The following is a 27,288-nucleotide window of genomic DNA, read 5'->3' as shown; positions in this document are numbered from 1 at the left end:
CTCTAGTCTAGTAGCTACTCGACAAGATTTGGGCTAGGAAAAACAAAAACAAATGAATGAGATTGTTAGCAAGAACATGGAAACTAGATATCATAATTCACACTTATGTTTTAAATAACATTTGTTGTCACTGAATAAAGCACAATTATTTGTGATCAATCAAATTAAGACATAGAGGATATGGGTATCTGTAAATATCCAAAATGGGACTGCTGAGCTAGTATATGGGTCAGGTCTGAGCTCTGCTGAGTGCCATTGTGGTTATTTCTACAACAACAACAATCATCATCATCATCATCAATCATCAATCATCATCATCATAGTCATCATAAATAATAATAATAATAATAATCTTTCATTAAAAAGAACATTTCAAAAAGTGACAGAGATAAAAGTAAACGTAAATGGAAAATAGCTTTTCATTTGGTAAAGAAAATGGACAGATGGATCGATTGATATTGATAACAAAAAAAAACAAACAAAAAAAGAACTTCAATACCCAGAAATGATCGCGAATAAATCCCCTTGCGCCAATTGGTCAAAGCAGCGCCCAATCACTTGGCTTAGACGTGTTCTCGGGACCAGAGCATCTTTCCGTCATGGCGTTTGTTGGGGTGAAATGCTTTGCTAACCTCCCGATCCTGTATGTTTTCTTTCTTGTGATGCTGTATTTGCCGTCTGGAGGAGGACAGAAGAAAAAGGAGGTAAGGTTTTACCTCCGGAATGCATTTCATTTAAGAGAATATTGTCTTGTCTCTCGATCATTTAGGTTGAATCCGCTGGTGGTCCGTCAAGCAGACGTTGACAGCACGGAGCAATGATCCCGAATTATTGGTTGACTGCTTATTTTGAATAATCTCAGGTCTACCTGAAAATTACGTTTTGCAGTGTTGCATAGAAAGCTTTCTGTAGTGCTCTCCACATGATTTGCATTCAATCGTGGGCCACTGCTGGAAGATGCTTTGATTAATAATGTGCATAATACAGTAGTATGCTGCTCATAATGCAGAAAAGCACTGCTCAAGAAGCCACAATTACAGTAAATTGAGATTTATTGAGAATGGCTTAAATGAAACATTCATAAAACCGATCAAACACAGAACATTTGTGTACACTGGCTTCTTTGTGTTGTCTTGTGGCAATTGATTATTTCAAAGATTGGTTGATGTAGTGAACCCCGCATTAACAGATGGCTCTTTCTAATACAATTCCAGTAATAGAAGTATTACATTTTTGGGCCAATTATACATTAACATTTATTTTAAGATTAATACCAGGGATATGTAACATTGGTATTAAAAAATATGCAGTATGGAAATACTTTTGTGCATATCTATCTATCCATTTACTATACCGCTTGTCCCCACGCCACGAGGGTTGCGGGCGTGCTGGAGCCTATCCCAGCAGTCATTGGGCAGTCGGCGGGGGACACCCTGAACCGGTTGCCAGCTAATCGCAGGGCACACAGAGATGAACAACCATCCACATTCGCACTCACACCGAGGGGCAATTTGGAGTGCTCAATCAGCCTACCAAGCATGTGTTAGGGATGTGGGAGGGAACCGCAGTGCCCGAGAAAACGTGGGTACTGGGAGAAAATGTGAACTCCACACAGGGAGGGCCGGAGGTGGAATCAAACCCGCACCCTCTTAACAGTGAGGCGGATTTGGGCACATCATAGTATGTAATTATTTCTCCATACACCCATTAAACTGCTATTGCTATTTGCAGTTAACTAATGTCGTGATGTATGTACGGGTGAAATGGGTACTTGAGTGATTCAGCTACCTTGTAAAAATCGGGGCGCACTTTATGCGCACGCCATCTCCACATTTGGGGCTCGGCAGCATGTCTACGTTCGGTTTAATACATACCAATCTTTAAAAGTCTGCTGGAATGACGTCAAGTATTACATTTCTAATTGATCCAGTTATCCAAGTGTCTGCAAAGCAATCAACTCACCAAACCTCATTTTGACACGCTCGCCAGCCTATTGCGTTCTTTTACTTCTGTCCAAAGACTGCTGGGATAGGCTCCAGCACACATGCAAACCTCACGAGGATAAAGTGGTCCGGATGATGGATATGATGGATGGAAGTACCAGTCTTTGGAAATTATGGTATCACGTTATTTTTGCCACCAAAATTCACAATATGGTCCTGATACCAGTACTTGGTATAAAACTAGTTGTCTATTATTAATTGAATTATTTTTTTCCTACAACCAAGTTTGAGCAAGTGTTTTCCAATGTGTTTATTGCCATTCAATGAAATTGGCAGTGAAACAGAAAGGTAGTCCGGGGACTTTTCCCCAGCAGCACATGATTTAGTGCATTGAAAGTTCATTATATTTCATCAGAAAAAATGCCAAAAAACATGATGGGCTGCCCACTTCTCTCTCTATTTCTCCCGTAAGAACCCCTCCTTCTTAACTTACAGTTATTCCCGTTAAGATATGTGCACTATTCAGTGAAAAAACAATTCTCTGGAAACTGTTACCCTTAGCCCTTGTGTTGACCACACGTTATTAATGAAATGTTTTCGGCAATATAAAACAATTTCATTATTTTGTAAGCAGAATTTTGGTCTTCTATTAATTCAATTTTCATGGTATTTTGAACGTTTGTGTTCCAACGGTAAGTCCATCATGGGCATTATTGTACTGCTCCATCAAATTGTAATTGTTTCAACAACATTGCATTAAACATCACTGCAGCATTGTGTCATCAGCACATTTCTTCTGAATTAACTTTGCATATAAATAGAAAACTGATGAAGTTTCCAAATAGAATGGAGTATATAAGCTAGGTATTGACAGAACACTTTGTGTACATGCATAATTGAATGCAAAGTTAACAAAGTCAACAGCATTTGAGAGGGGGAACCTTGAACAAACAAATAAGCAATGATTAGGTTCTGTTAAAAAGCATTCTTTTAAGAGATTGAGCCATTAACCACAGAGGCAGATTTATTTATATAGCACATTTCATAGCATCTCTATCTATTTCTGTCTGTCTGTCTATACGCACACGCACACACACACACACACACACACACACATGTATGATATGTGTTACACCAAAAAATATCGTATTGGTTTGTAGAAGCAGAAAGTTATCGGTATCTGTGGTTCAAAAAAAAAAAAAAAAAAAAAAAAAGGCAGTTATCATGCATCCTTAGTATTTATGGGTAATAGCTGAAGTAACAATTGAGTCCGGAGGGTTAAGGCGAGGGTTCGGCATTGAGATTCTGGCAGACAGTAGAAAAGAAATGAAACCAATTTTTGCAAAGGAACTTAGGGCAGCAGCGGTAGACCCTTGCCTCTCTAAATCCTGTTATATACCCCTCAGGAAAGGGAGGAAATAGTCATGGAGAGCAAAGAATATTTATAGCCCTTCAACACTTGCTCGTTCATCACTTCAGCTTTGCTAGATATAATATCTGGCTTGTGTTGTGCTTCTGTCTTAAGGCTGACTACTGCACAAATAAAGAACCAATGTAAGCACTTCCTATATTGAGGCATCTGGAGTCAGCAAGGGGCAAAGAGAGGACAAAATGTCCAAGGCAGATGCAGGCAGCGGATATCTTGAGACTTGTATATTTATAAAGCGACAGTTTGCAAAATACTGTTCCTGATTTTGCTTCCAGGAACCAATACAATCGTTAAAATAAAGCCGTAATAAACTACAGAGTAAGCTTTTCATTTTCAGGTCATAATCCAAGCTACTTGCTGAGTTTAGATTGTGGCTGAGAAATCTTTGACACTCTGCAAGCACTATTGACTTTGGGTTTCATCTCAGACTTGTGCATAATCAAGTGTTTTCTTTGCCTGTTATGTTTGTAGCATGTAGGTTTTTGTTCTAACATCCATAGTTTGTGATATTAACAGAAAATAATTTGTCCTTGTTGCTCCAAGAAAACTCTGAAACATCCAAAATTAATTCTATGTTGAATATGCTTATATTGATAGACTGACAAAGGTGAAAAACAATTATCAAAACAACAGTACTTAAAGTTGTGACACAAAGGTCTTCAATAGAGGAAGCTCAATTTAATAATATATATAAAATGTATATAATATATATTTAATGGAGACACCTTTTGGGGTAGATAATTGATGATGTTGCCATTGTCTGAATTCTGAAATTCAAATCACATGGTGTAGCCATAATACATGTCTCTAGTAGGATTAATTGAATAGTGATGAATGCACTGCTTTTACATGCGACATAAAACAGAATTTAGATTGGAAGGCATGTCCCTGTGACTGAATCACACTTATCTTCTTTTTGGTGGTGATTATTTAATGGGGATAGAATAAGTCTTTGAGTGTAGGACCTATCTATAAATGATGTGAAATTGTGCATTTCACAAAATGTCAAACATCTCTAGCAAATATATTCAAAAGTATCCTGAAATGATAACTCACCGTTCATACAAAGAAGCATGGTTGCATGCAGTTGAGCTTTTAATCTTTGAGTTTCAACATTGTCTTGGAGATATTCCTCATGACAACGTCCCTAGGTTATGTCTCTGATCTACTTATGCTTCCACTGTCTTGTCAGTCATGCTTTATATTTTAATGTATTTTCCTTATGGTGAATTTTACCTCTACAGTAGCTCGATGATTTTTTTCTCGAATTAAATATTGTCTATCAAATTTGTTTTTTTTTTTCAGTTCATTGTTACAAAACATGAATGCTAAAAGACAAGAATTAATTGAAATCCCAAGGTGTATGTATAAAATACGATTGCTTTTTCCGGTTTGCCTGTCCGAGCATCGCTCAGTGGATTTAAACCCAATCAAAGAGGAACATGGGAGCAGTTTGGGGGTACTTTGTCAGCTCAACAATGTTAGCAGCCTCGCACCTCTCCTATTCCCCATTTCCTTGTTTTCGGCTAAAAGTCTTTGCAAGCTGAGCTTCTGCCACCCCCGCTTTAAAATTCATTTTCGAGACTGTGATTTTGCTGTGTAGGAAACTTGAATTGTGGTTCCGTGGATTTGCGGGTGCTGTTGTGAATGTTCACTTATCACCTGCACTTCAGCAGCAGTTGCTTATTGCACAAAGAGGGAGGACAGAATATCCTTTCATGACTTTCCTCTCTCTTTCTTCTTCTGCCTGTTGCGAAATGGGTCTCTCAGTATTTCACTCTCCCATTCCTCTCTTATGCATGCAGTTTTCAGTCACTCGGTTGATTCTCTCCATCCCTTCCTGCTCATGAAAATAAATGTGTATGTTTCAAGTGTCCAACAGATGAATATTGCATCTTCTTCCTTCATTCCGTCACTTTAGTGGCAATCCAAGCCAAACTATAGTTAAAAAGTGCCTCTAATTCAGCCAGGATTTGTTTGGATGATTGCACTCATTAGGTGTAGTTTTGTGAATTATTGATGCAGTAGTACCGGGGTTGTTCTCGAGTGACGGATGGCTTGCAAGTCACTTTAGTCCTCTGTTGTTCCTCCTTCTCCCCCCATGACGTCTTTTGCCCAGTTTATGAGTTGTTAGTCTAAACTAGTCTAAACACTTCGATTCCCATTACCTTTGTGGAATAGGAACTAAGCAAAAACATTTACCATTTACCCCCCGAGAAAATCAATCTCTCGGTGTTATATGAGCCCTGAGCAACTGTGATGTCATTTTCAGTCGACATGAAGTGACTAAATGGCCGACCGAGCTGGATAAAATCAGATGGATTTGCTGTTTAATGCATACTCCACAAACTCAGTATTATTCAGAATACCACATTTAAACATCAAGTAGATCAACGTCTAAATACTGTATAAGACTATTATCATTTATTAGTGAGTGTAGTGATTGGCCACTGACCATGATGGGTTAATTTCTGCGAAAAAGGTCTTTATCAGCATAGGTCCGTCATGAACTCTCATTGCCGACCACATTCTGAGCAGCCTGCAGTCAATTAAAGACCATCTTGTGTGTATTGGTAATGTCTCAGATCGGGATTCTGTATTGACCGACTCAAGTGACCTGACTCAGATGCACGCAAATGTCTTCAGATATCCTAACCTCATACTGTTGTTACGAAGGCTAAGAACTGATTGATATTTCAATTGCCACTACTAATAAAGACAAGGCTGTTTTAAAAATTTGAGGCGAATTTCAAATAAAGTTTGTACTTGTCATGATAAGTATATAGCATAGTCATAAAGCAATAGAAAAACACAGATAATACGAGTGATAAAAAGGGTATGAATAAACTATGACGAGCCCAGCAGCTGTGACATCCTCAGCATCCCTTTACTCACTTTTATGGGCTGCTCGTGGCTGCTCTCCTGCATGAGCAAGTGCTGCCCTCTCCTCTTTCTTTTTCTGAGGGAAACATAAAAAATACACCCCAGCAGTCAGTCCTCCTGGTGGGTTTGTACCAAATAGATGCAAACGGCTTTGTGTCGGACACCTGTGGTGCAGCAGCCTCAGCTATACAAGTAAACTCCAGTTTGTGTCATGCTGCCTTCAATTCGAAACCAGGAAGAAAAAAAAAATCTATATTGGCACCATTTTACGGTCAATACACAGTGGAAATCCTCTGAAGTTATAGAATATTGCCTTTGGAAAAAGAACTTTCTACAGTCACAAAACATTTGAAGCACATTCATTTGTCATTACTTGAGTTCAGCAACAGTCATGTTTTTTTTTTTTTTTTTTTTACCTTGGCTTTTTTTGCAACATTCAGTCTGACAATTTAGACTGCTGCAATGGATGACTTTTGCAGGGGAAAAAATCAACTAGCACCAAAAGGATTAAGTCTAAATAAACTGCACGTTTTGTTTTTTTTTGGTTTTGCAAAAGCTCTGCCAAAATAAGGAATGTTAAGCCAATATTATTATTTTCTTACACCAAACATTGCTGCATGTTAAGCCAGCAAAGTCACATCCAACGTAACACAAAAGTAATTTATGAAATAATTTGATGTTCTTATGTTTTACAGACAGTTTTACAAACTTATATTTAAAGTTGTGTGATAATATTAAAAATGACTCAGGTTGCAGATTTCTACTTTATTTTGTATGAAAAATAATGCTTTATTTGGAAGTCAACGAAAGTTTTTTTGTTCCATTTACCTATCTTTAGTTGTATATATCAGCTCTGATGTCTTTTCTCCCCAGTTCCTTATGTGAGTTTGCCAAGATAAACATCTTGAAGGCCATTTACTAATTTTACCAAATGCACACTGTTAGCAATTTCACATTGTGATCAGTCATGAAACTTCTGAATTCTTCTTGACCTACAAAAGAATAACACAGTTCTTTTAGCCACTTTATCTTTTGCTATCACTTCTGCTGACCTCAACACTTTTGCATTCTCATTTTTCACCCCTCACTTTGCAGCCTTGTCCCGCAGGCTTTTGCTCCCCCTACTTTTTCCCTCCCGCTTGTTGTCCCCACCTCCCAACCCCTTCTTCCAAAGGGAGACAAGTGTCAAGCGTTTCTATATCGCTGATATGAGCGTGTGTGATTTCCTATTGTGCACCCCATACGTCACGCGTGCGTGTGTGTATGTGTGTTAATGTACTAAGCAGGAACGTGTGTTTGTGTGTGTGTCTGGCTTGTGGCTGATAAGGCATCACACTCTTATCCTCCCAGACAGCCTTGCGTTGCTGTGACACTTCAAACTGAACACATCTTCCAAAACTTTCACTCAGCTTCACATGATCAAAATACAGAACTACACATTTACTCACACTGCTTGTATATGACAGTCACACACAGTGCTGACTATGTTTCATTCAAAGGTTTAAATGGAACGATGAAGTTTTGGGGACAGCGATATTTATTTAGGGAATGTCATGAAATTATGTCCTGATTTTAAACTTAATTTTATGCAGTCATTGTCACCATGGTAACCCTGATGCATATTATACAATACAAGCTGTTGCTGGATTAATTTTAAGAGTTGCAGTCTTCCTTCAAGGGAAGCAAGCTAGTACTTTTCCATTAGTTTGGAAAAGCACTACGCCTAAACCTAACTGTGCATCTAGCTTCAAAATGACACCATATAACACAATGCAATAACATCCAAATGCAAATATATTTTAGCATTAAGCTGGAGACGGGATAAACCACATATACGTATGGATATACAGCAAGTCACAACTATACACAGTTTTGTTGAACTAATATCACACAAACATTTATGGGCCTTCCACCAAATCCATATGCTTGTTGCACCTCTCTAATAAAGTGACATTTCTGACATTCCCCCAAATATCAAAAAGTATTGAAATAAAATTGAGGGGAAAAAATATATGACTCTGTAGGTGCCGAACTGCAAGCATGCATGTTCACTGTATTTTCTACTTGTGAAGATCAGGGTTTTCAGTTTGAATCATTCAAAAATAACATTTTCTTGACACTATCCAAATTCTTCAAATAACATCAGAAAAGGCTTTAACGTCTGAACTGCAGACATCACTGAAATAAACAAGAACCAAGAAGAAAGACTCTTTCAACCATGCTTGACAGATCATGTCTCTAATGAGGAGTTTGATTGCGGATGATCATTGCACTCCTCATTTCAACGGAGCAACTGGTGGCCACACCCCCTCCCAGCTGTTCCCATTGCTGACCAGCCAATTAGTCTTGGCGCAGCACCGCAGAGAATCTGATCAAACTCTGTCGCTCTCTCTCTATCACTACAGTACTTAACCAAGGCAAACTTGGCTTTCACCATTGTTGCAAGTTACCATAGCCTCTTAAACTGTCTTTTAGAGTATTCCTAAGGGGAGGTTTTTATCCCCCCCCCCCCACACAGATAATAAAAAAGGACGTTCTCGCCAGCAGCTTTTCTTGAGTGACATTATTGCCGGCTCATTCTAAAAGAGCTTTCGCTCTTTAGTCGGCGTGGTGGCCCATTCATGTCTAACCGCCTCATCAAGCTAAGGTCGCAATAAAACATTGGCTGATGTGGCTTCAAGTCATTATATCAGACCTTTTATCGCTTGTCTTTGTTTTAACATGTTCCAAATGCCAAATCCATAGAGGTAGATTTAACCCAGTAATGGACGTCTTAATTCCCTCATTTACGGTCATTTTTGCACTTTACTGACCATGAAAAAGTACTTAAATTTGCATTTCGGCTCTCGTTATTCCATCACAAATTGCTTGCCATTAACAGATTTGACACGTCACTCACTGTTGGTTTAAGTCCTGTTCATGCCATTCAGTGAAAGGTTTTTGTTTTGTAAAAGGTTTTACAGTGAAAGTCACAGCACAAAGTGAGAAAAGATGTCAATCTTTGGATTTAATAAATTGAGCTATCATTGGCAGCAGTAAACCCAACCAATTGTTTTCTGTAGTTGTAAATCAAACCTCTTCAAGGGTCAAGAGGACTCTAAGACAAATCCACTTTACAGAACTGTTTTCGTTTAGCAATACTCTTGGGATGTACGATGTGAATCATTCTCTTGAGGTCATGTCACATCTCACTCAGGTTTAGATCAAGACCCTGACTGGGCCACTCCAGAAGGACCATTTTTTTCTGTTGAAGCTATTCAGTTGTTGATTTAGTACACACACTCACACTCACTCTTTTAAGATAGTGATCGCTTGATAGTTGGAGACCCAACCGGCCCGTATGTACAGTACTATGTTTCACAACAGTAATAAACTATACTTATAATTCCTGTCGCTAAAAAAAGCTACCACTCCATCGCCAAAATGCACTGACCGCGTTTGTACGGCATAGCATCACTGAATGGGGGCCGATCGAGAAAACCGCCTCCCGTGTGCACACACCCTCCTTTTTAAAATACCAGTATAAGTATTAAGACACCGATATATATTTATCTATTTATTTATTTACATGAGAAGGATTTAACCGGATGACACGTGTCACAGTTAGGCTTAGTTGGAGCGCTTTAGCTGATTATTATTTTATATTTATTTCAATTACCAGTATTTAGACATTATGGTATATTATTTTTGCCAACCAAAATTATATGAGTACCGATACTTGGTGCAAGACTACTTTAAATACACATTGAGATTTGATAGATTGAAAACATCCCATTTTCTCATGTGGAGTCTTAGAGGGTCATATGCAAATGGGTTCCTTTAATCAGTCGAAAATCTAAGCCATTTAAACAGCTTAAAGTTTGTTAATTAAACACTCTTCTTTCACTCTTTAATTTGATATTGGGTAGATTTAGATGGATGTGCTTCTTTTGCTGTTGTTGTAGTGTGGCTTAATGAAATCATCGGACCACCCGCAGTTGACCCATGCTGCTTGAATTATTAAGTAGAATGCAAAATATGTTTATATTGTTTGTGTTATGCCATTGAATGCCTAATATGTAGAAGTTATCATGGTAAACAAACAAAAATAACATCACTAACTAATTGCTATATTCTTACATGTAAATTTTATTATAGTTTGGAAACATTCAAAATATTCCTTGTTAACTGTAAATTTAAGAAATTTATAATCCAATCTGTGAAAATCCTTGAGGGAGTTTGTTTAGTATATAGACGTGGCTACCGTCTATTATACAGGATAATTACATTTTTACATGTGGACAATTTTTTATGAGTTTGATTTGTGGCTTTTGTTGACAAATGCAATAATAAAAATGGTAATAGAAAAGAGCAATCCATAGTCTGGCTTGTCAAATCAGCTGGCCTTGCAAACTGAACCTTCTTTTTGTGGATTTATTTTAAAACCATCTGTTTTGATTTCTTTTTATAAACCAAATCTTAAATGTATTTCTTTATTTCATTCTGCTTTTTTGTTGGGTTTATAATTAGGTTTTCTTCCTTTGTTGATGTCTGCCTATGCATTTTTTTTTTTATCATCTTCCTTTTTCATCCACTCTTATCTCTTCCTAAATAGTCTTCAAACCATTCAATGAAAGCTAGGTCTATTTGACTGAGCACACATCTGATACTGCTGACAGAAACCCAGCTGCATTAATATGTGGCTGCAAAATGGAAAAAAAATTACACAAAATCATCCCACCCGAGGTTGATGGGCAGAATGGTGTATGGACAATGGCAGTAGAAAAATGCTTTGATTCGAAATATTTGTTATTTGCCAGCTAGGATGACAAATCTCCTCCCATCACTGACAGCTCGTGTTATTTCTGGAAATGGCAGCTTGTGGGAAGGCAAACTTGAAGCTAGAAAGATGAAGTTTTGCTCTAATTCAATAGAGTTGAAAAATGGAAAGAATAACAGAGACAAACAGACAAGAAAATGTAATTGGTGTAATATCTCCATATCGGGAGCCAAATTAAGGCAAATAACCTTTGTTGGCTTGAATATACAATACAATGTAATGTTAAATAAACACCTATTAGAAGATAATATAAAGGATCTGAAAATTATGAATATATTCATAGATTTAAAAAAAAACATGGGGAAATCACACATTATATGAGGATCTGAAAAACATGAACATCAAAAATCACAGCTATTTGTGTTAATAGTTTTGAACAAACCTTTGTAACCACTATAACTACTACCAAGTCGGTATCATTCTGTCCTGCATTTAACTCGCTCGCCATTCTCTCCCCTTCACTCCTTTTTAAATCTTTTTTTATGTGAGAAACACTTTCTTGTTGCTTCTTAATTCTGTGTTTGTGTGTAAGGGAACGATGAGTATTTTGTCAGGTGTTACACCAAGCCAATTTTAAGAAATCCCTCTTTTGAATGGGAAAATTGGTGGAAACCATATTGGAACCCAATGGCCAAAGCGGAGATGCATTCACTTACAATAAAAGCAGTTTCAGAGCACAGTGAGCCTATAATTGAACAAATGCTGTTTGGTTTTCATTTGGGAGGTGCACAGAACAAGCTTCCGATTTTTAGAAAATGGTGCCCCTGTTGAGTGATTCAACTACCACAGATGAATCATTGTAGATCAGAATAATGATACAGTTCCAAAACATTGTATTGAATGAATTAAAAAAGTAAAAAAGGCTATGTTGTCAAAATATAAAGAAAATAGTTTTTCAGAGCCTTTCTCTTGGTGTGTTTTTGCTTTGCCTGTGATGCAAATGTTCCTGACAAAACATCCAGAATGTTCCTGAGAAATGATGTAAAGGGCATCTCTGCCCATTCAATGTCCAGTGCAACAATCTACAATCATTTTTCATTTCTCATCTTAGCCACAAACCTAATGTTCCGTTTCTTCCCCTTTATTTCCAGAACCTCCTGTCTGAAAAGGTGGACCAGATGATGGAGTGGTCCTCTCGTCGCTCTGTTGTCCGAATGAACGGTGACAAGTTCCGTCGTTTTGTCAAAGCCCCGCCCAGGAACTACTCTGTCATCGTCATGTTTACGGCATTGCAGCCTCAAAGGCAGTGTTCCGTCTGTCGGTACGTGCACCTACACACAAAGCTCAAGCTGGCATCATGCTTGCGTTCTGGCAGTACTTGCAGTCGGCACCATTCATCCATCTTTCTGTCAGTTGAATGACTTGCGTCAGTCAACCCTGAAGGACTCGGGATATTAGACAGGAGACGCTTTGCTGAAGCATAGCACAATATTAGACAATAATAAAAGGCAATGCTTTCACTGGTGATTGTCTGTTAAGGAGATTCGCCCAAAATTTACAATCAGATTAGCTTTGGAATGTATCTCATTTCTTAGTTTCATGGGTCAAAACAGTGGAAATCTTTGGAATTACCAGATTTTTAAGTAGCAAAGAGAGGGCCGTACTTAATTGTTGTTGATTGTAAGAATGCATTCAGTGGTAAATGCTTTGAGATGGCGAGAAATATGGTAAGTTCAATATTTCATGTCTTGCAGATAGTTTAGACACTCTCGATGAACCAGTGGACAATTCTCTTTCTGAAATAGACTGTCAGCGAGCGAGATGTATGCGGAAGATGGTCTAAATGATAAATACTTGGCCTCAAGTACAGATTTAGACTTTACCGACCAATCACGATAATGATGGTTGATAATGTCATCGTCTGGCTCAATGTGACAGTGGCTTCAAGCACTGATAGCACAGACTAGCGGGAGAAGGTTAAGAAAAATTGCCAGATCAATGATTTGAACTTGGTTTGACTTTATGCTTGGAAAGTGAGCAAAAATGTTATTTGCAAGCTGGGGCGCATGACAGTGCCTTCAAAGGAAAGTAACGCAAACAATCGGTGCTCCCATTTAAAAACAAAGTGTGTGATCGATCCAAACGCACAGACAGTCTCAAAACAGAGTCAGGAAGAATAAATTGTCCTACGACTACCCTCAAATGCCCTACTACCCAACTGCATAATACATACGTTTGGTGCAAAAAATTGGTACAAAACATTGTACATAAAGTCTTTTCAGGTAGTGGCTCTGTCGGGTCAACACCATCAACACATTTGTGGCCGCCATGCCGGTATTGACACATCCAGGCCCTGTATAGTCACAATTAAATGCGATAAGTTGCAATAATTATTTCACATTTACTATCTTTTATTATATCACTTGTATCAATTTGATATCACGAATTGAAGTACATTTCTATTTGCATCCTACCTTCTGAAAATATTGCCTATTTGCCGTTAGCCGAGGAGGCAGAAGAATGGTACGCATGCACTTCAAAATCACACATATCATGTGTAAGTCAAGGGTAATGTTATGAGTTTGAAATGGTATTAAACGTAAAAACTATCTTTGGGATGTTGTCAAAGGGTTTTTTGCTATTTAGGCATCACTTGATCTCTATTTCCGCAAATAGTGGCTGATCATTGCATGTTTTATCACACTTGACATTCAAGAACATTGTAACTAGAGGAATTTGTGCAGTAATGGTATCTTCAATTTACAGTAATGTCCTAGCTAGCAAAGAGGATACTTAGTTTTGGAACTAGTCTGGTGATCATTAATATATTTGCTTGTGTCTGGGTTTGTCCTCATTACGGTTGTTTGTCACACCTAAATGTTCTAGGCAAGCAAATGAGGAGTACCAGGTCCTAGCAAACTCATGGCGCTACTCATCTGCTTTCTCAAACAAGCTGTTTTTCACCGTAGTGGACTATGATGAAGGAGCAGATGTTTTCCAACAGGTTTGTATTGTGTATATGTCCTTGCATTCTACAATTGCTACGTATATTGTTTGGCAAAATGCGTACAGTACACGCCACACATTGAATTTATCCTTGTGTTCAAACCATCCAAGGCTCTTGAGGCATTTGCTTGTTGACACATCTCATGACAACACAAATGTATTATTATTATTATTATTATTATTATTTTGTTACTGATGCATTACCAAGATCAGGGACAAACGGGCTTGCATCAGGGACTCTCATATTTCCGGAGTGCACCCAGAGGACACCCTGAGGGACATGAACACCTTCCCCATGTCTTCAAATGCAGTTTTTGTTTTGTTTTGTTTTGTAATGCCTTGATCCATGCTCACAGTCATTAAAAATGACCGACACAGTTTTTAGTCCATAATTTAAAATATAATCATGAATTAATGCAAATGAGGCCATTTTGTCAAGATTAATTATATATACATGATCAGCAAAGCAATAAGTGAAGATATTAAGACAAAGTGAAGCTTTTGGGGGTTCTCATGTTATGCGGCAGACTGTTTGTCATGCTGAAGACCTGCTTTGGTGCAACAGGTCCTGGAGGCATTGAAGGCATCAAAGCAATGATCAAATCAGAAGATTATTGCCGCATCTTGGAGCAAAATGTGTGAGCCAGTGTCTTATAAACAGATCTTAGGCTGAATGGAAAACCACCCAGCAGCATGAAAACATAGAAAAAAGAAGCAATGAGTAAATAAGTATTGAAATCCTTTGGAGAAGTAACACTTTCTACTGAAAGAAGAAAAAAAAAAAAGACTTGTGAACACTTTAAATAGCTTCAACACAGTAATGGAATTGTTTGATGTGGATAGCAGACATGCAGAAAGACTTTTGCCTTTGGTTTGTAGTTCTTTCTATTTTGTTTAATCTGGATATAAATTTGATGGAATTATGTCTGCAGTTAAAGGGATGCTGATGTTGCAGCAATAAATAAATAAAATCAAACTTATTTACATGATTTGTTCACTATGCTTGATTTCAATATTTGCAGGAATTGTGGAGATACACTCACATACAACTTGCATAATGTATATCAATACTTTGATTATTGATTTTCTGTTTTCATTTCTAGCTGAACATGAACAGCGCGCCAACATTTATGCATTTTCCAGCAAAGGGAAAGCCGAAAAGAGCAGACACATTTGACCTACAGAGGATTGGCTTTGCTTCAGAGCAGCTGGCCAAGTGGATTGCAGACCGCACAGATGTCCAGGTATGTTACACACATGAGGAGTGCTTAGGAGCGGAGAAACTCATTTCACTGCTAAATGGATGTTTGGGGGTGTTGATAAGACAAAACCAAAGTCTCCTCTTACAGTAGTTTTACTTTTTGTTCAGTTTTAGCAAGAATAAAACAATTGCTTTATGTCCTTCTCTCTAGATCCGTGTCTTCCGTCCTCCTAATTATTCAGGGACCATTGCTTTGGCTCTGTTAGTCTCTCTTGTTGGAGGTCTACTATACCTGAGAAGAAACAACTTGGAATTCATATACAACAAAACCGGATGGGCAATGGCAGCACTGGTATGGACAACAGCTTTCACTACTTAAAATTAATCAAATGTTTTTTTAATAGTGTTTCTTCTCTCTCCTATTTTGACTCAGTGTGTCGTTTTTGCAATGACTTCTGGTCAGATGTGGAATCACATCAGAGGTCCTCCCTATGCTCACAAAAACCCACAGAATGGACAAGTGGTAAGTGTTCCATATTGCTCGCAGACATCCACTTGCACAAAAATACACACAAAAAAATGATACACTCCCATCAGGACCTTTTTTTTTCCTTTCATCCCATCTCCCAGCCCTCTTGAGTAAAACTGCACTTGGTAGTGTTGCCACCTGCTAGCAGGTCAGCACTGAGCCAGCATGCCTGAGTCTGTTCTACAGCTAGTATGAGCAGTTACTTTGACTTCAGAGACCGATCAGAGTCATCTTGTACAAAGCCTGTGAGTCATGTCTTTTTGCCACAGGAGCTCTTTTCCTCTCAGTTTTCTGTCTCTCACTGGACAGGTGACATGAATTATTTTAAGGTTATTTTCAAATATTTAAATAAAAAAATAAAAATGGAGTCATTAAAAAAAATCAGATAGAGGCCATGCCGCATACAAGCAATACAAATCTGGTCTGGGTAGCATTTCCCTGCAGTGTGAACTTCGCTTTGTACTCAGTCTTTTAGTACAGTGTATATATAACGTGCACACTATGGCGTGGCATTTTCTTACAGGGAGGTCCCCGAAAAAGACGTTGCTTGAATGGCATTATTTGTAGCTATATGTACTTTTCAGCATTAATAGTCCCTTTACAGACGTGCCAAAGTTGAGGACAGAGTTTGACTGACAAAAGCTAAAACTCGTAAGTTGCAGGGGTCACTCAAAAAGTGACTAAAATTGCCTATTATAATAGTTTAAACAATAAATACAGTATAACTATGATCTCAAAATACTTGGAGGTAGTACCAGGAGAGGTTCCCCCAATATAGGCAAATAGGCGAGTACACAAATGCTGAACAGCAAATATACAAGAGTCCACTGTAGTGAAATGATAACTGCATACAATCAATTCTTCTGCAATTCCAGTCACAGAGTACAAGCTAAGCTTCAAAGATCCACTTTCTCGGGAGCCTCACCCAAACATTCAGCCAAAATAGCAACAGATATTGCTTTAGTAGCTCTTGTGCAAATGGCCTTCCTAATTTTATTTATGATCATTTTCCACCTTTCTTCTGAGCTATCCTGAAATCTCACTTTCCCTTCATTCTCGCAGTCACTGGTTCGCACCTGCCAGACAATATTAAAAAGATATCTCTCTTCTCCCTCCTATTTTTGTGTTACTTCCTTTTACATTCCTCTCTGATCTTCCACTTCCCTCCCCATTTGCATCAGCTTCCTCAGACAGTATAATCAGGGGTGTCAAACTCATTTTCGTCGCGGGCCACTTTGTAGTCACAGCTTCCCTCAGAGGGCCGTCATGGCAGTGAAACCAAATAAATGTTTAATCGTGTCAGCATTTTATAACATAGATTACAAATTGATGGATTACTAGTTCTGAAACCAAGGGTAATAGTTTGTTTAGTACTTGTTCAAGTTACTGTTTAAAGGCTAACAAAAAAATCTCAACAAAATGAGTTATTACACGTGACAATTGGAAATTTTGATACAGATTTTTGCATTGGTCATGAAAGACACAATTTGCTTTTGCGGGCCAATAAATCGATCGGGCCAGATCAGGCACCCGGCCTTGAGTTTGACACCTGTAGTGTAATTTCTAGGTACACTTTATTGAAAGGATTGTTGAAGTCATAAATAGTAATAGTGGGCAGGTATAGTGTAATTTGCCTGAAGTTCAGCACTGTGCAAGCACACACACACGCACACACAGACAAACACACGCATGATGAGACAGAAACATAATTGTAGATAGAGTGGCACACCTACAAACAAATAAGCTGTGCGTGATCCAGTGGAATGAATGAAAAGGGTAGAAGCAAAATCAGTCACATTTGCAAGAATGCATGGAGCATGGCTTTTCTAATTAAGCAGTACCAAATAGACAATATAGATGCATCCTTTTTAATATTCAAGTCCGCCTTTCTGGCTTCCTATCAACCACTTCTTTGTTTACACACTATTAGCTGAGGACATTATTACCATATTTCCAACTGATTTCACATGATGGGGTAAACCATTTCTGCAATTGTTACTGTCACAGAAAAGCGTTTTTTTTTTTCATCCCAAACAAACATCAAAACACTTTTATTGCCTACTGAATAGTAGACTTCTAGCTTGCAGAAGGACACCACTGAGTTTTTATGTTAGCCAGCATGGGCAGTAAGCTATTTGTGTGTGTGCGGGCATTATTACTGTTTGTATTAATAACTTCTAAGAAGAATGATTGTTAAGCATTCCTCACTTCCTGGTTGTAGATGTGAAGACTGTCTTTGAATATGTCGTAATGAATGTGGACTTTGGTTTTGCGTCACTGAGCTCTTTTTGTCTAAGTTCTCTATTTTTTTTTTTTTTTTTTTAGCTTTAACCAGCGGGGTATTGGGATATTAGTCCAAGGTGACTTTTTCCTGACTGACAGAACTTTGTTCTTAATTGGGGTAATGGAATCCATTACAGTTAGATCTTCAGAACTAAGGTCACTAAGGTCATCAACAGAAGCTGCAGGCTTGGTGACAGTGGAAAAGCCAGAGTGAATAATGTACAGGTGTTTTCATCGATATAGCGCTTTTCTAATTACCTCTGCTCCACTTTTTTTCAAATTAGCATGGGCTGATGTTTTAAATAAAACACAGTATCCATCAGATTGGGCAATATCAGGCACCACTACCTTCGAAATATGAAACCCTTTGGAAATAATTGTATCCAATATAGTATGCCCCTGGTTATGCATTGAATCTGTGACATATTGAGAAAGCTCAAAATTGTCCGGGAGATTCAAGAGTTGTATCTCTAGTATTTTCCATCTTTCAGATTGTCAGTATGAAAGTTAAAAATGACCCACTAACACAGCACACCCTCCTCCAGGTTCAGCTTTGCCGACGTTTTATTTTCCCCTTTTGCTGTCTGAGTGCCTTCTGACCTTTTGCAAATGAAACAGACTCACACACACACATCCACATTCCCCAAACACATGATAGTCTCGAAAGGGAGGAATGTGGCTATTTGAAAAGGTTACATGGCCTCCGGCTATTAACGGCCAACATTGTTGTGGTTTGGATTAAGAGGAAAGCAGTAACCATAAACACACAGCACACTTAATGCCCACTATGTACTGTTTCTTGGTATTTATCTTGCTGCCTGTGACATGAGATACAGCAAATATAAATTACAACTTACTCCAATGCACCTGTTCTTAGCCTTTAAAAGTATGGCCTTTAAAATGGGTTGTACATCTAGCTGCATGTGTTGATAAATTTTGTACATATTACACGCTTGCTTTGCACAGACCCCTAATTTGCTTCACTGTCTGACAAATGGGCTGTTCAGTTCTCATAAAAGAACGGTATCTTTATGTCCATGTATTCAAATGAATGAGTAATGCTAGGCAATCACATGGTAGTAGATAACGTTTTTTTTCCTTGCGTTAGCGACAACAAAAACATATTGCATCAAGTACATGCCAAGTAGAGAACAAACATCTTAGTGAATTAGTATACTGAAACAAGTTTTCAAAAGGCTGTAGCCTCTATCGACTTATTTGGTTAGTTTTTCACTAAATATATAATTTGTGCAACATTAACAAGACAAAGTTTTCTATGATTTCATTAAACTGCAGGTGAATATGTGACTATTTTATACAGCTATGCTACTCAATTTTACAACATTGTAATGTATAAAAGTCTTTACCATTGCATTTTTGTCTGTGATAATGCAAAATCCCATTTATGCTGTTTACATTTTGGGGGACGATGTCAAGGCTTTTTTTAAGTTCATATCTTATTCTTATTAACAACAAAAACTAATTCATCACAATAATTGGGTCTGTAGAAGGTTAACAATTTACGAGACGTCTCCGGTTTTACAGTTGATACTGAAATGAATTACTTGACATTATGCTTTTACATCAACACGTCAGGTAAGATGCGTTTTAAATACATACGTACAGCCATCATTTGTTAAACCGACCAAGTTATGGAATGCAGTTATGCGTTTTTGTTTTTCCACTTCAAGTGCAATTTTCTTTTTTGTTTTACAGTTCAAAGCTTGCTTTTACAGTGACAAGCCTAACCCTATTCAGAAGCACATGCATTTATCTACTCGTTTTTATTATACAGTGGACATGTGTGAATACAAAGGCTGAAGCACACATTCAGCATTGCACACTAATGAATAGAATTCCCACATTCTAATCCATCAGATTAATTGGAAGTGCCTGGCAATGGATTGAGGAATTTTTCATTCCAAGCACTGCTCTTCCTTTAAGGCTCTATATGCACTTGTTTACTTGTTTGTATGAAACATTGTTAGCAAAGATTCATAATAAAATCATATTATGTAAATCTTCCCCGGCTCCCAACTCAAAGTATTTCTTAGTTTGTTGTTTGTTTTTCATATCTACTACTTGATTTTATTTATTCAAGTTGCGTAAATGCATTTCATTGAATTACGGTTGGCATGGTAAAGTATGAATTGACGCGTTAACTAGTGTTTGTTCCTTATGGTTTAAAATGTAATTACAGCATATTTGTTATTTTATTCATCAATTATTGATACTGGTTAAATTCGGGGTGGTGCAGGTGTGTCGCAGTGCACCAAAAAGTCAAATATATCTATGTGATGCTTTCTAGTCATGCAATTCACAGGAATTCCTTCCCACTCCCAGTAAATTTCAGAGATAAGGTATTTTTGTGTATTTGAAGTGACTGCACTATATAAAGGCCTGTCTGGTTGCACATACTGGAGGAGCTTAGTAATGGCTGTGTGAATTGTAAACTACAGTTTTCATTTGACATTTTGTGACAAGTAAGAGACTTCCATTGTTTAGTTGAACTCGTGTTTATTTGAGGAGTAAAAGTTCTTCAACGTTACAAAATGAGTGAAAATGACTTTTTGGGTCAGGATACATGTGGATTTGTGGCTCAGCAGTTAACTTTTTTTTTCCCCTAGAAACTTTGCTGTTACGCTTGACAAAGACGTTTTTTCTCAGCACTCTCATTATATTAAGAAAACTAATTATCTTTACCCATTACAGAACATATCATGCTATTAAAACAATTTAATCGCAACTCCTCGGCTTATTAATAGAAGAATCAAACAGCGCCTTCCAAACCTCTTGTAGTGCCACCAGAAACAACCTTTTGTTCTTGTGCAAATAAGGATTGCTTTGTTGGCTGCAGAGTAAGAAAGGCATTTTGATAACAATTCAAAAGCCCCATCTTGTACAAGACAACACTGTCTGCAGGAAAGACAATAGTATCAGCTTTAGGCCTGAGCCTTTGTGGTTTTTATGTCCGCTTTCAAGTGAAAACATTCTTAATTTCCCTCCAGTGAAGCAAGAAATATCTGACCACCCTTCTACTCCTTCTTTGTCATCACTCCATTCTCACCCATGTCTGATAGGAAAAGAAATAAACACCAGGGCAGTCAAGTGGAGAAACGGACGTTAGATGTGCTGTAAAGCAGGGTGTTAATAATCTGTAGAGGCTTAAAGGACTATCAGACCTCCATTCAACCGTTTTCTCATTTCCAAGGACTACTCCTTGGTCTGTCTTTGTGCCTTTCCCTCATCACGTACGAATTGACAGCAATGAAGTTAGAATGAATTCTCATACGTCTTGTGTAGCTCTTTATGAAGCAAGGAATAATTATTGGGTACTTGAGTGGGTAGAGTGAGAAAGAGAAAATCTGAGGATTTCGCAACCAATCAGCTAAAACTAACAATGATGAAGGCAGGTAGGTTGTCTGTAAATACCATCCCTTACTTCTACCTTTATTGTGAGATTAAACTCTTTCAATCCCTTTTCAATGTCCAGACTATAGTCTCTCGTTAAATTCTGAAGACCATGGTATAAAAAAAAAAAAAATTCTGAGTAGATGCCATTGTTTTAGGCTTTTGACAAATAACATGGTCTTGGATGTACGCCGATGTTATTTTTTTAGTCAGGGGTCGCCACGGTGAGTTACTCGCACGGTACGCTAAGCACAGTATTTATGGCAGATTTTGCGGTCTCCCCCAGCTTTTTCTCATTTTATCAAAGTTTTTACAACATGAAGGTCAGTCAGTGCATTGGCAATTTAACAACGACCGCAGCTTGGAATTTACAGAACAGATTGGAATACATGTGAGGCTCTTATGAGGGCACATCAGCAGCACACAACAGTCAGTAGATGTTTCCTTTAGGTGGCAAGATCTTGAATGGAATACATATTTAAGTGTTTCCGTAGGTCTCCATTCAACTCTGGCCACTCAGAGAAATAAATTCACCTTTTTACATCTACGCAGTACAAGCATGAAATCTGTATGATCTTTGATAAGCCTAGCCAATGCTTGCTTTCCCTGTGTTGAATATATACATTACTGTATATTATATACACTTTCCACTGTTTTTAATTGAATTTGATTATTGTGATAGAAGTCAAGCGGTGGCATAAAACTGGAACATATAATGTATAAGGTTTTCGTGTTTATTTAGTCCTGTTATGAATCAAGAAACTAGCCTTTAACAAATGTGAGTTCACTTGTATTTTTTTAACCTTTCTATCACTCTACCTGTCTTTGTCTTACAGAGTTATATTCATGGCAGCAGTCAGGCTCAGTTTGTGGCGGAGTCTCACATCATCCTTCTCCTGAGTATCCTTTAGCCAATATGTTTGTCTGTATACATCTAGAATGCAGCAAATTGCAAATCAATTAAACAACCTGTGCGGTCTACGACAGCTCATTTGCTCAGCAAATGTATTTGATTCTCCACGCTGTGTTTGTTTCTTAATTTGCTTGCACACAGCCCACCGTTCTATTTCAGAAACAACAGCCAAATACTGTCAGTTATATTTGTTTACTCAGAATGAAAGCTTGGCCATCAGATTGTTCACTCCGTAGGGGGGCCACCTCCTCTGCCACTGTGTACGAAGACAGCCTCTAACCTCGGTGTTTCATTTCTTCTAAATTCTCTATGATAAATTGTGGCTGTTTACTTCTTTGAAGTAAAATCTCTGTTGGCATTTCTGTTTTTGCACTGTTGTATACTTGCACTTTGTGCTACTGCATGTATGTGGCCATTGCGGTTGTCCTCATGGCAAATAAGCAGTTCAAGGTCGCACCTGCTGCAGCGCTACATTTGCTTGCCTCTGCTCATCTGCCTTACTTTGTCCGTTTATTGCCTTACCAACTCAATTGAAATGATCAGAAAGGCGAAACCAACACAGGCGTGTTCCTACCAGAAGGATTTGGCATGTGTGTGTGTTTGTGTGCGTGTTTTTGTGTAGAGCATTATCGTTTTTCAAATGTTACTGCATGCTTGAAATTGCGCCTGTGTTGCTGCACTGTATGTCCAATTTAATAGTTACTAAATTTGTAGCCCACTACAAAATTTTCACGAGAGCACGTTTCATGTACTGTATAAAGAATTTGTAATATTAGAATATATATTTTTTTAAATTCCACTAACCATTATATACTTTCAGGTTCGGGCTTTTGTACTGGATTATAAATCAGTGTTATTGTGTGTATATTGAGCAGGAGCTGTTTCTGTTCTGCTAAGCATTACTCTGTAGGTTTTCACCAATTTTTCTTGGGGCAGTATACAAGATTTGAGTGTATGGTTTCCTTGACAACCATTCACCAGATGCTGCCATCACCATGGGGATGGTGCTGCTCAATGAAGCTGCTACTTCTAAGGGAGATGTCGGCAAAAGGAGAAGTAAGTAAAGGCTACCGTTACTGATTGATTTTTTTTTTTTTGTCTTTGACAAGTAATGTGTGGCAAGGCTAAGGAAAAGTGGAAACAGGATAAGCAGTTAGTTGTTAACCTCACATGCAATTTTTGTTCAAAATGTCTTAGAGGGGATCAAATCAATGTTATCCGTAGACTATCACATTCTTTTGTCTGTTACTTGTTAGGCTACTTGTTTTCTCACACCAGGTTGATGACCAGATGAAAATGTTTCATCAACCACTCTAAGCTAAACTTAATACAACAAATGTCCTCTGAGATCCCTCTTATTTTTATGCTCACTATTTTATGTTTTGCTACTTATTATTATATACTTATGTATTATGATGTGCCCTGATATTTACATCTTTCCCACGTCAGATATATTGCTCCCATGCAATTGTAGGTGTAATGTCTTATTTTGTGGAGCCAATCAATGACATGATTCGTCAGTCAGCAAATTAAAGACATTACAGTCGATTGGATTAGCGTGGCCAACATTTTGGATTTTATGCAAATCCAATATGTTGGCCATGCTAATCCAATCCAGCCAATCAGATTGCTATAAAGTCTAGTGACTATGAAATACATGCCAGTCTATCGGATTGGTCAACCTAATACATGAAAACCATCAATTTAAGCATTCCACTAAGCCACTTTTGATTAAAGAGCACATGAAAGCCTGCTTGAATCCTTTTTATTTTCCCTCAAAAAAGCACCAAAGCTATTCTCCAATCTAGAGAAGCAAGATGAAAGAAAAATCTAAATTATTTGGCTTCAATTCTGATGCCATTTAATGAGAGGCACTCAGAGTAATCTTATTATAATTATTTGTGAAAGTTGCGGCACACAACAAGGATACTTTAAAGATAGAGGGAAAATATAAATGCTGAAAAAAAACTTTTACTGAGATATTCTGAATCATGGGCTGAGGCTAAGATTTACACAAAACTAGAGGAAAACTTTGAAGGCATATGAAAACAGATGTAAACTGCAAAGAAGAATGAACGAGTCTTCCAAAATAAATCAAGTTTATAAAATATTCTCTAAATGGACTTGGAGTTGCTTGCATTTCTACCAACTATGCTAAAAACTAAAAAAATGAAGTAAAATCTTGCAAATACCACCTGTTGATAATGTTGATCAACTGTAGATTACATTAATTATTTTTAGATTTAGAAATAATTTAATATTTCTTTAAGTTAGATTTTAGTTTTGTAGTGGTTCACATTTTATGAGATAAATCCAAGTCCCACTCAATTAACAAAATAGCAGATCTAGCGATACAAAAATACTCCACATAGATGACGAGTGAAATTATTTGAAACAATTTACGCATGCATAATATGCACCAAACAAAAACATTCACACTCAAACTCCCATTTGCCCTGTGATGTAGGAAAACTCATCTGGTAGAGAAAATATTGTACACGTCATTGGAAATACTTTCTTCCATTGACAGTGACTTTATTGAGTTCTATCGTGTGGTTAAAAACATCAAAATTTGCTGTTTGTTACAAAGATGAATCATGTAGACGGCATTAACAAATCTTGCACATCATTTTAAAGTAACAATGCAATGCAGTGACAAACATCATCCCGCTGAGTCATCTTGTGTCTCCATTGTAGAAGAGTTCATTATATTTATCTTCTTAATAAGATGACTTTGTTTGTATTCGCTGGCCCATGCCTAGGAAATAAATTACATTTGTCTGTGCCATTATATTCTGATTTTAATTAACATACGTAAGTAATGAGTCACTGTTGGGATTGCTGAAAGATGACCAGCAGTATCCCTCCAGGTTTCCATGTTGGTGCTTAATCCAAATTTAATTGTTTTCACCCCTGTAGTTATTTTCTTTGCTTGATACAGCAGCTAACCCACAATTATGGATCCGAACTCTAAGAGGCACACACTTTGTAGTTGTTTAACAAACCGGAAACATGTAATTATTCATGGAAATAGTACAGCAAATATTTGGTAGATACTGTACAACAACTTGCAAACTAACAACACAAATATTTCCGGGTTTATCTCTCTGAATTAGGTTTTTAACAGTTTATGTTGTTGGCGATAAAGGAAATGCAAGTGTTGCTTCCAGAATGACTGGATTAAAAATAATGTATTTCCTTGCCTAAATATGTTGGGCAAGCTAATGCTTGTGCTTTATATGCATAATAATGACCACCAAGGACGTGAGAAGGTAATCTGCTGAAAAACAAGATGATGACGGGCAAGAGGTCTGGACATGAAGATTGAGATATATCGTTGTTTAGTTATGAAACTTGGACATTTTATTAAACAATGTCCTGATGTCTAGTTCAGCTATTTCTGATGTCAGAGTTCTCTGAAATTATAGCAATCTTTGAATGTCTGCTTCTTATCCGTTGCAGTTATCTGCTTGGTTGGCCTCGGACTGGTGGTGTTTTTCTTCAGCTTCCTACTTTCCATTTTCAGGTCGAAGTATCACGGATACCCTTACAGGTAACTGCAGTCACCAATCTGTTTTATGGATCTGTCATTTTGTCAAGCTTGGGGTAGCGTGCCGTTAGCCCAAATTAAAATAGCACGCATAAATCAATGACATTGCAACTACTACGTCGTTCAATTTGATTAAAAACCTTGCCAAAGCAGAGTCCTCAACTACACATTTTAGAGCCAATGACCTTTCTCTAGAGACCAGCTTTGACTCTGTTTGTGACATTTTGTTGTACACATAGCGAATGAATTAAAAAAATAAGAATGGCACTTTGCTGTAGCAGTTTGTACTAGAGGTCAACACTGTATGACGAAACAAATACAGGCCACTGAAAACATACAAAGGCAAACACTAAAACTGATTCCAGGACAGATAAATACTAAGTGCGCCTGAATCTTCTTGGTACATGTAGCTTTAAAAACAACCACAGGTCTTTCTTCCAGCTCCCTTGTAGGACTTTTAGTCTAATGACTGTTACCAAGTGGAATATATGCACTGAGGGAAGCTCAGCTATGAGAGATGTTTTGAGCCAATAAGTCTTAAATTATCGTGCTGTTAGAAAAAAGTGCTACCAGTTGGAGTGCTTTTCTGTTGCTGAATACCCTCAGATTTGTTCATGATCAGATGCGCATTTGCTACGCTTCGCTTTTGTGTTGTGACAGATTCAACTAGTTTTCATTGAAGAATACTTCATCATAATACAAAAAAGATCACTATATTCTGCAATACATTTTCAACCAATAATAAGCCTGACATACTAAAGGTTTTTTTTTTGAAGTGGGAAAAAACAGGGGAGGCTTATTATTTTTTCTATATTTCCTGAATTTAATCATTTCAATGCCATTCGACAGTTAAGCATTCACTATTCAGTTTCTTTTTGTCAGTAATATGCACTTATTTCTCCTTCTCGCTCTCTCTTTTTGCCCGTGTTATGGAACAAACCCTCCCCCTTGTCTTTCAGTTTCCTTATTAAGTGAAAGAAGGAGCTGTAGGTCAGAGAATGACCAAAGTGGTTGGTGAGAGAAGTCGACAAGATACTTGAAGAGGCGGACACAGCCTAGCTATTGAATCTTCAGTTTGTGTTATGCTTTTAAGTTATTTAAATATTAATATCTGTAACCTAATAAATAGTAGTCACATTGTTTTTGTTATTGTCATAGTGGTTGTTGTTGTTGTCATCATCTCTGCTAGCTGATTAGATAAAGCCCTTCCTTACAATGGAAAATAAAGGCATTTGTCACAACTCTGTCTGTCATTTCTTATCATTTCTGCCAGCATTCAAATGATGCATTAAACTTGTCATATACTCTGATGCAGCAATATTTCACTATTGTCTCCACATCATATCTAAACTTTTAATATCGGCCCTTACTTTTCTGTCGG

General features: G+C 37.6%; 1 protein-coding gene and 1 long non-coding RNA gene across 8 annotated transcripts in view; one reads left to right on the top strand and one right to left on the bottom strand.

Moving 5' to 3' along the window:
• The window catches only part of LOC125969068 (uncharacterized), a 45,572-nt gene that overhangs the window by 3,852 nt on the left and 14,432 nt on the right, over positions 1–27,288 (bottom strand). The window contains exons 3-5 of one of the 7 annotated variants that reach the window (XR_007481430.1): positions 12,134–12,345; positions 6,420–6,473; positions 6,268–6,331 (exon numbers count right to left, since the gene is read on the bottom strand). The exons of 1 other annotated variant lie outside the window; for it this stretch is intronic. This is a non-coding gene — a long non-coding RNA (uncharacterized lncRNA). Of the gene's footprint in view, positions 1–6,119; positions 6,332–6,419; positions 6,474–12,133; positions 12,346–24,847; positions 25,116–27,288 lie in introns of those variants that run through there. 5 more of the 7 variants (XR_007481428.1, XR_007481429.1, XR_007481432.1 and 2 more) reach the window with 5 other exon arrangements.
• LOC125969067 (tumor suppressor candidate 3) lies at positions 549–27,148 on the top strand. The gene is made up of 10 exons (XM_049720752.1): positions 549–704; positions 12,166–12,335; positions 13,901–14,018; positions 15,124–15,264; positions 15,433–15,573; positions 15,655–15,744; positions 22,281–22,344; positions 23,339–23,413; positions 25,820–25,910; positions 26,867–27,148. Exons 1-10 carry the CDS (start codon positions 600–602, stop codon positions 26,880–26,882), a joined length of 1,011 nt encoding a protein of 336 aa, XP_049576709.1. The 5' UTR covers positions 549–599; the 3' UTR covers positions 26,883–27,148.

Source organism: Syngnathus scovelli, chromosome 5 (genome assembly GCF_024217435.2).
Source record: "Syngnathus scovelli strain Florida chromosome 5, RoL_Ssco_1.2, whole genome shotgun sequence".
NCBI lineage: Eukaryota > Metazoa > Chordata > Actinopteri > Syngnathiformes > Syngnathidae > Syngnathus > Syngnathus scovelli.
This window is presented reverse-complemented; position numbering and strand designations above follow the sequence as displayed.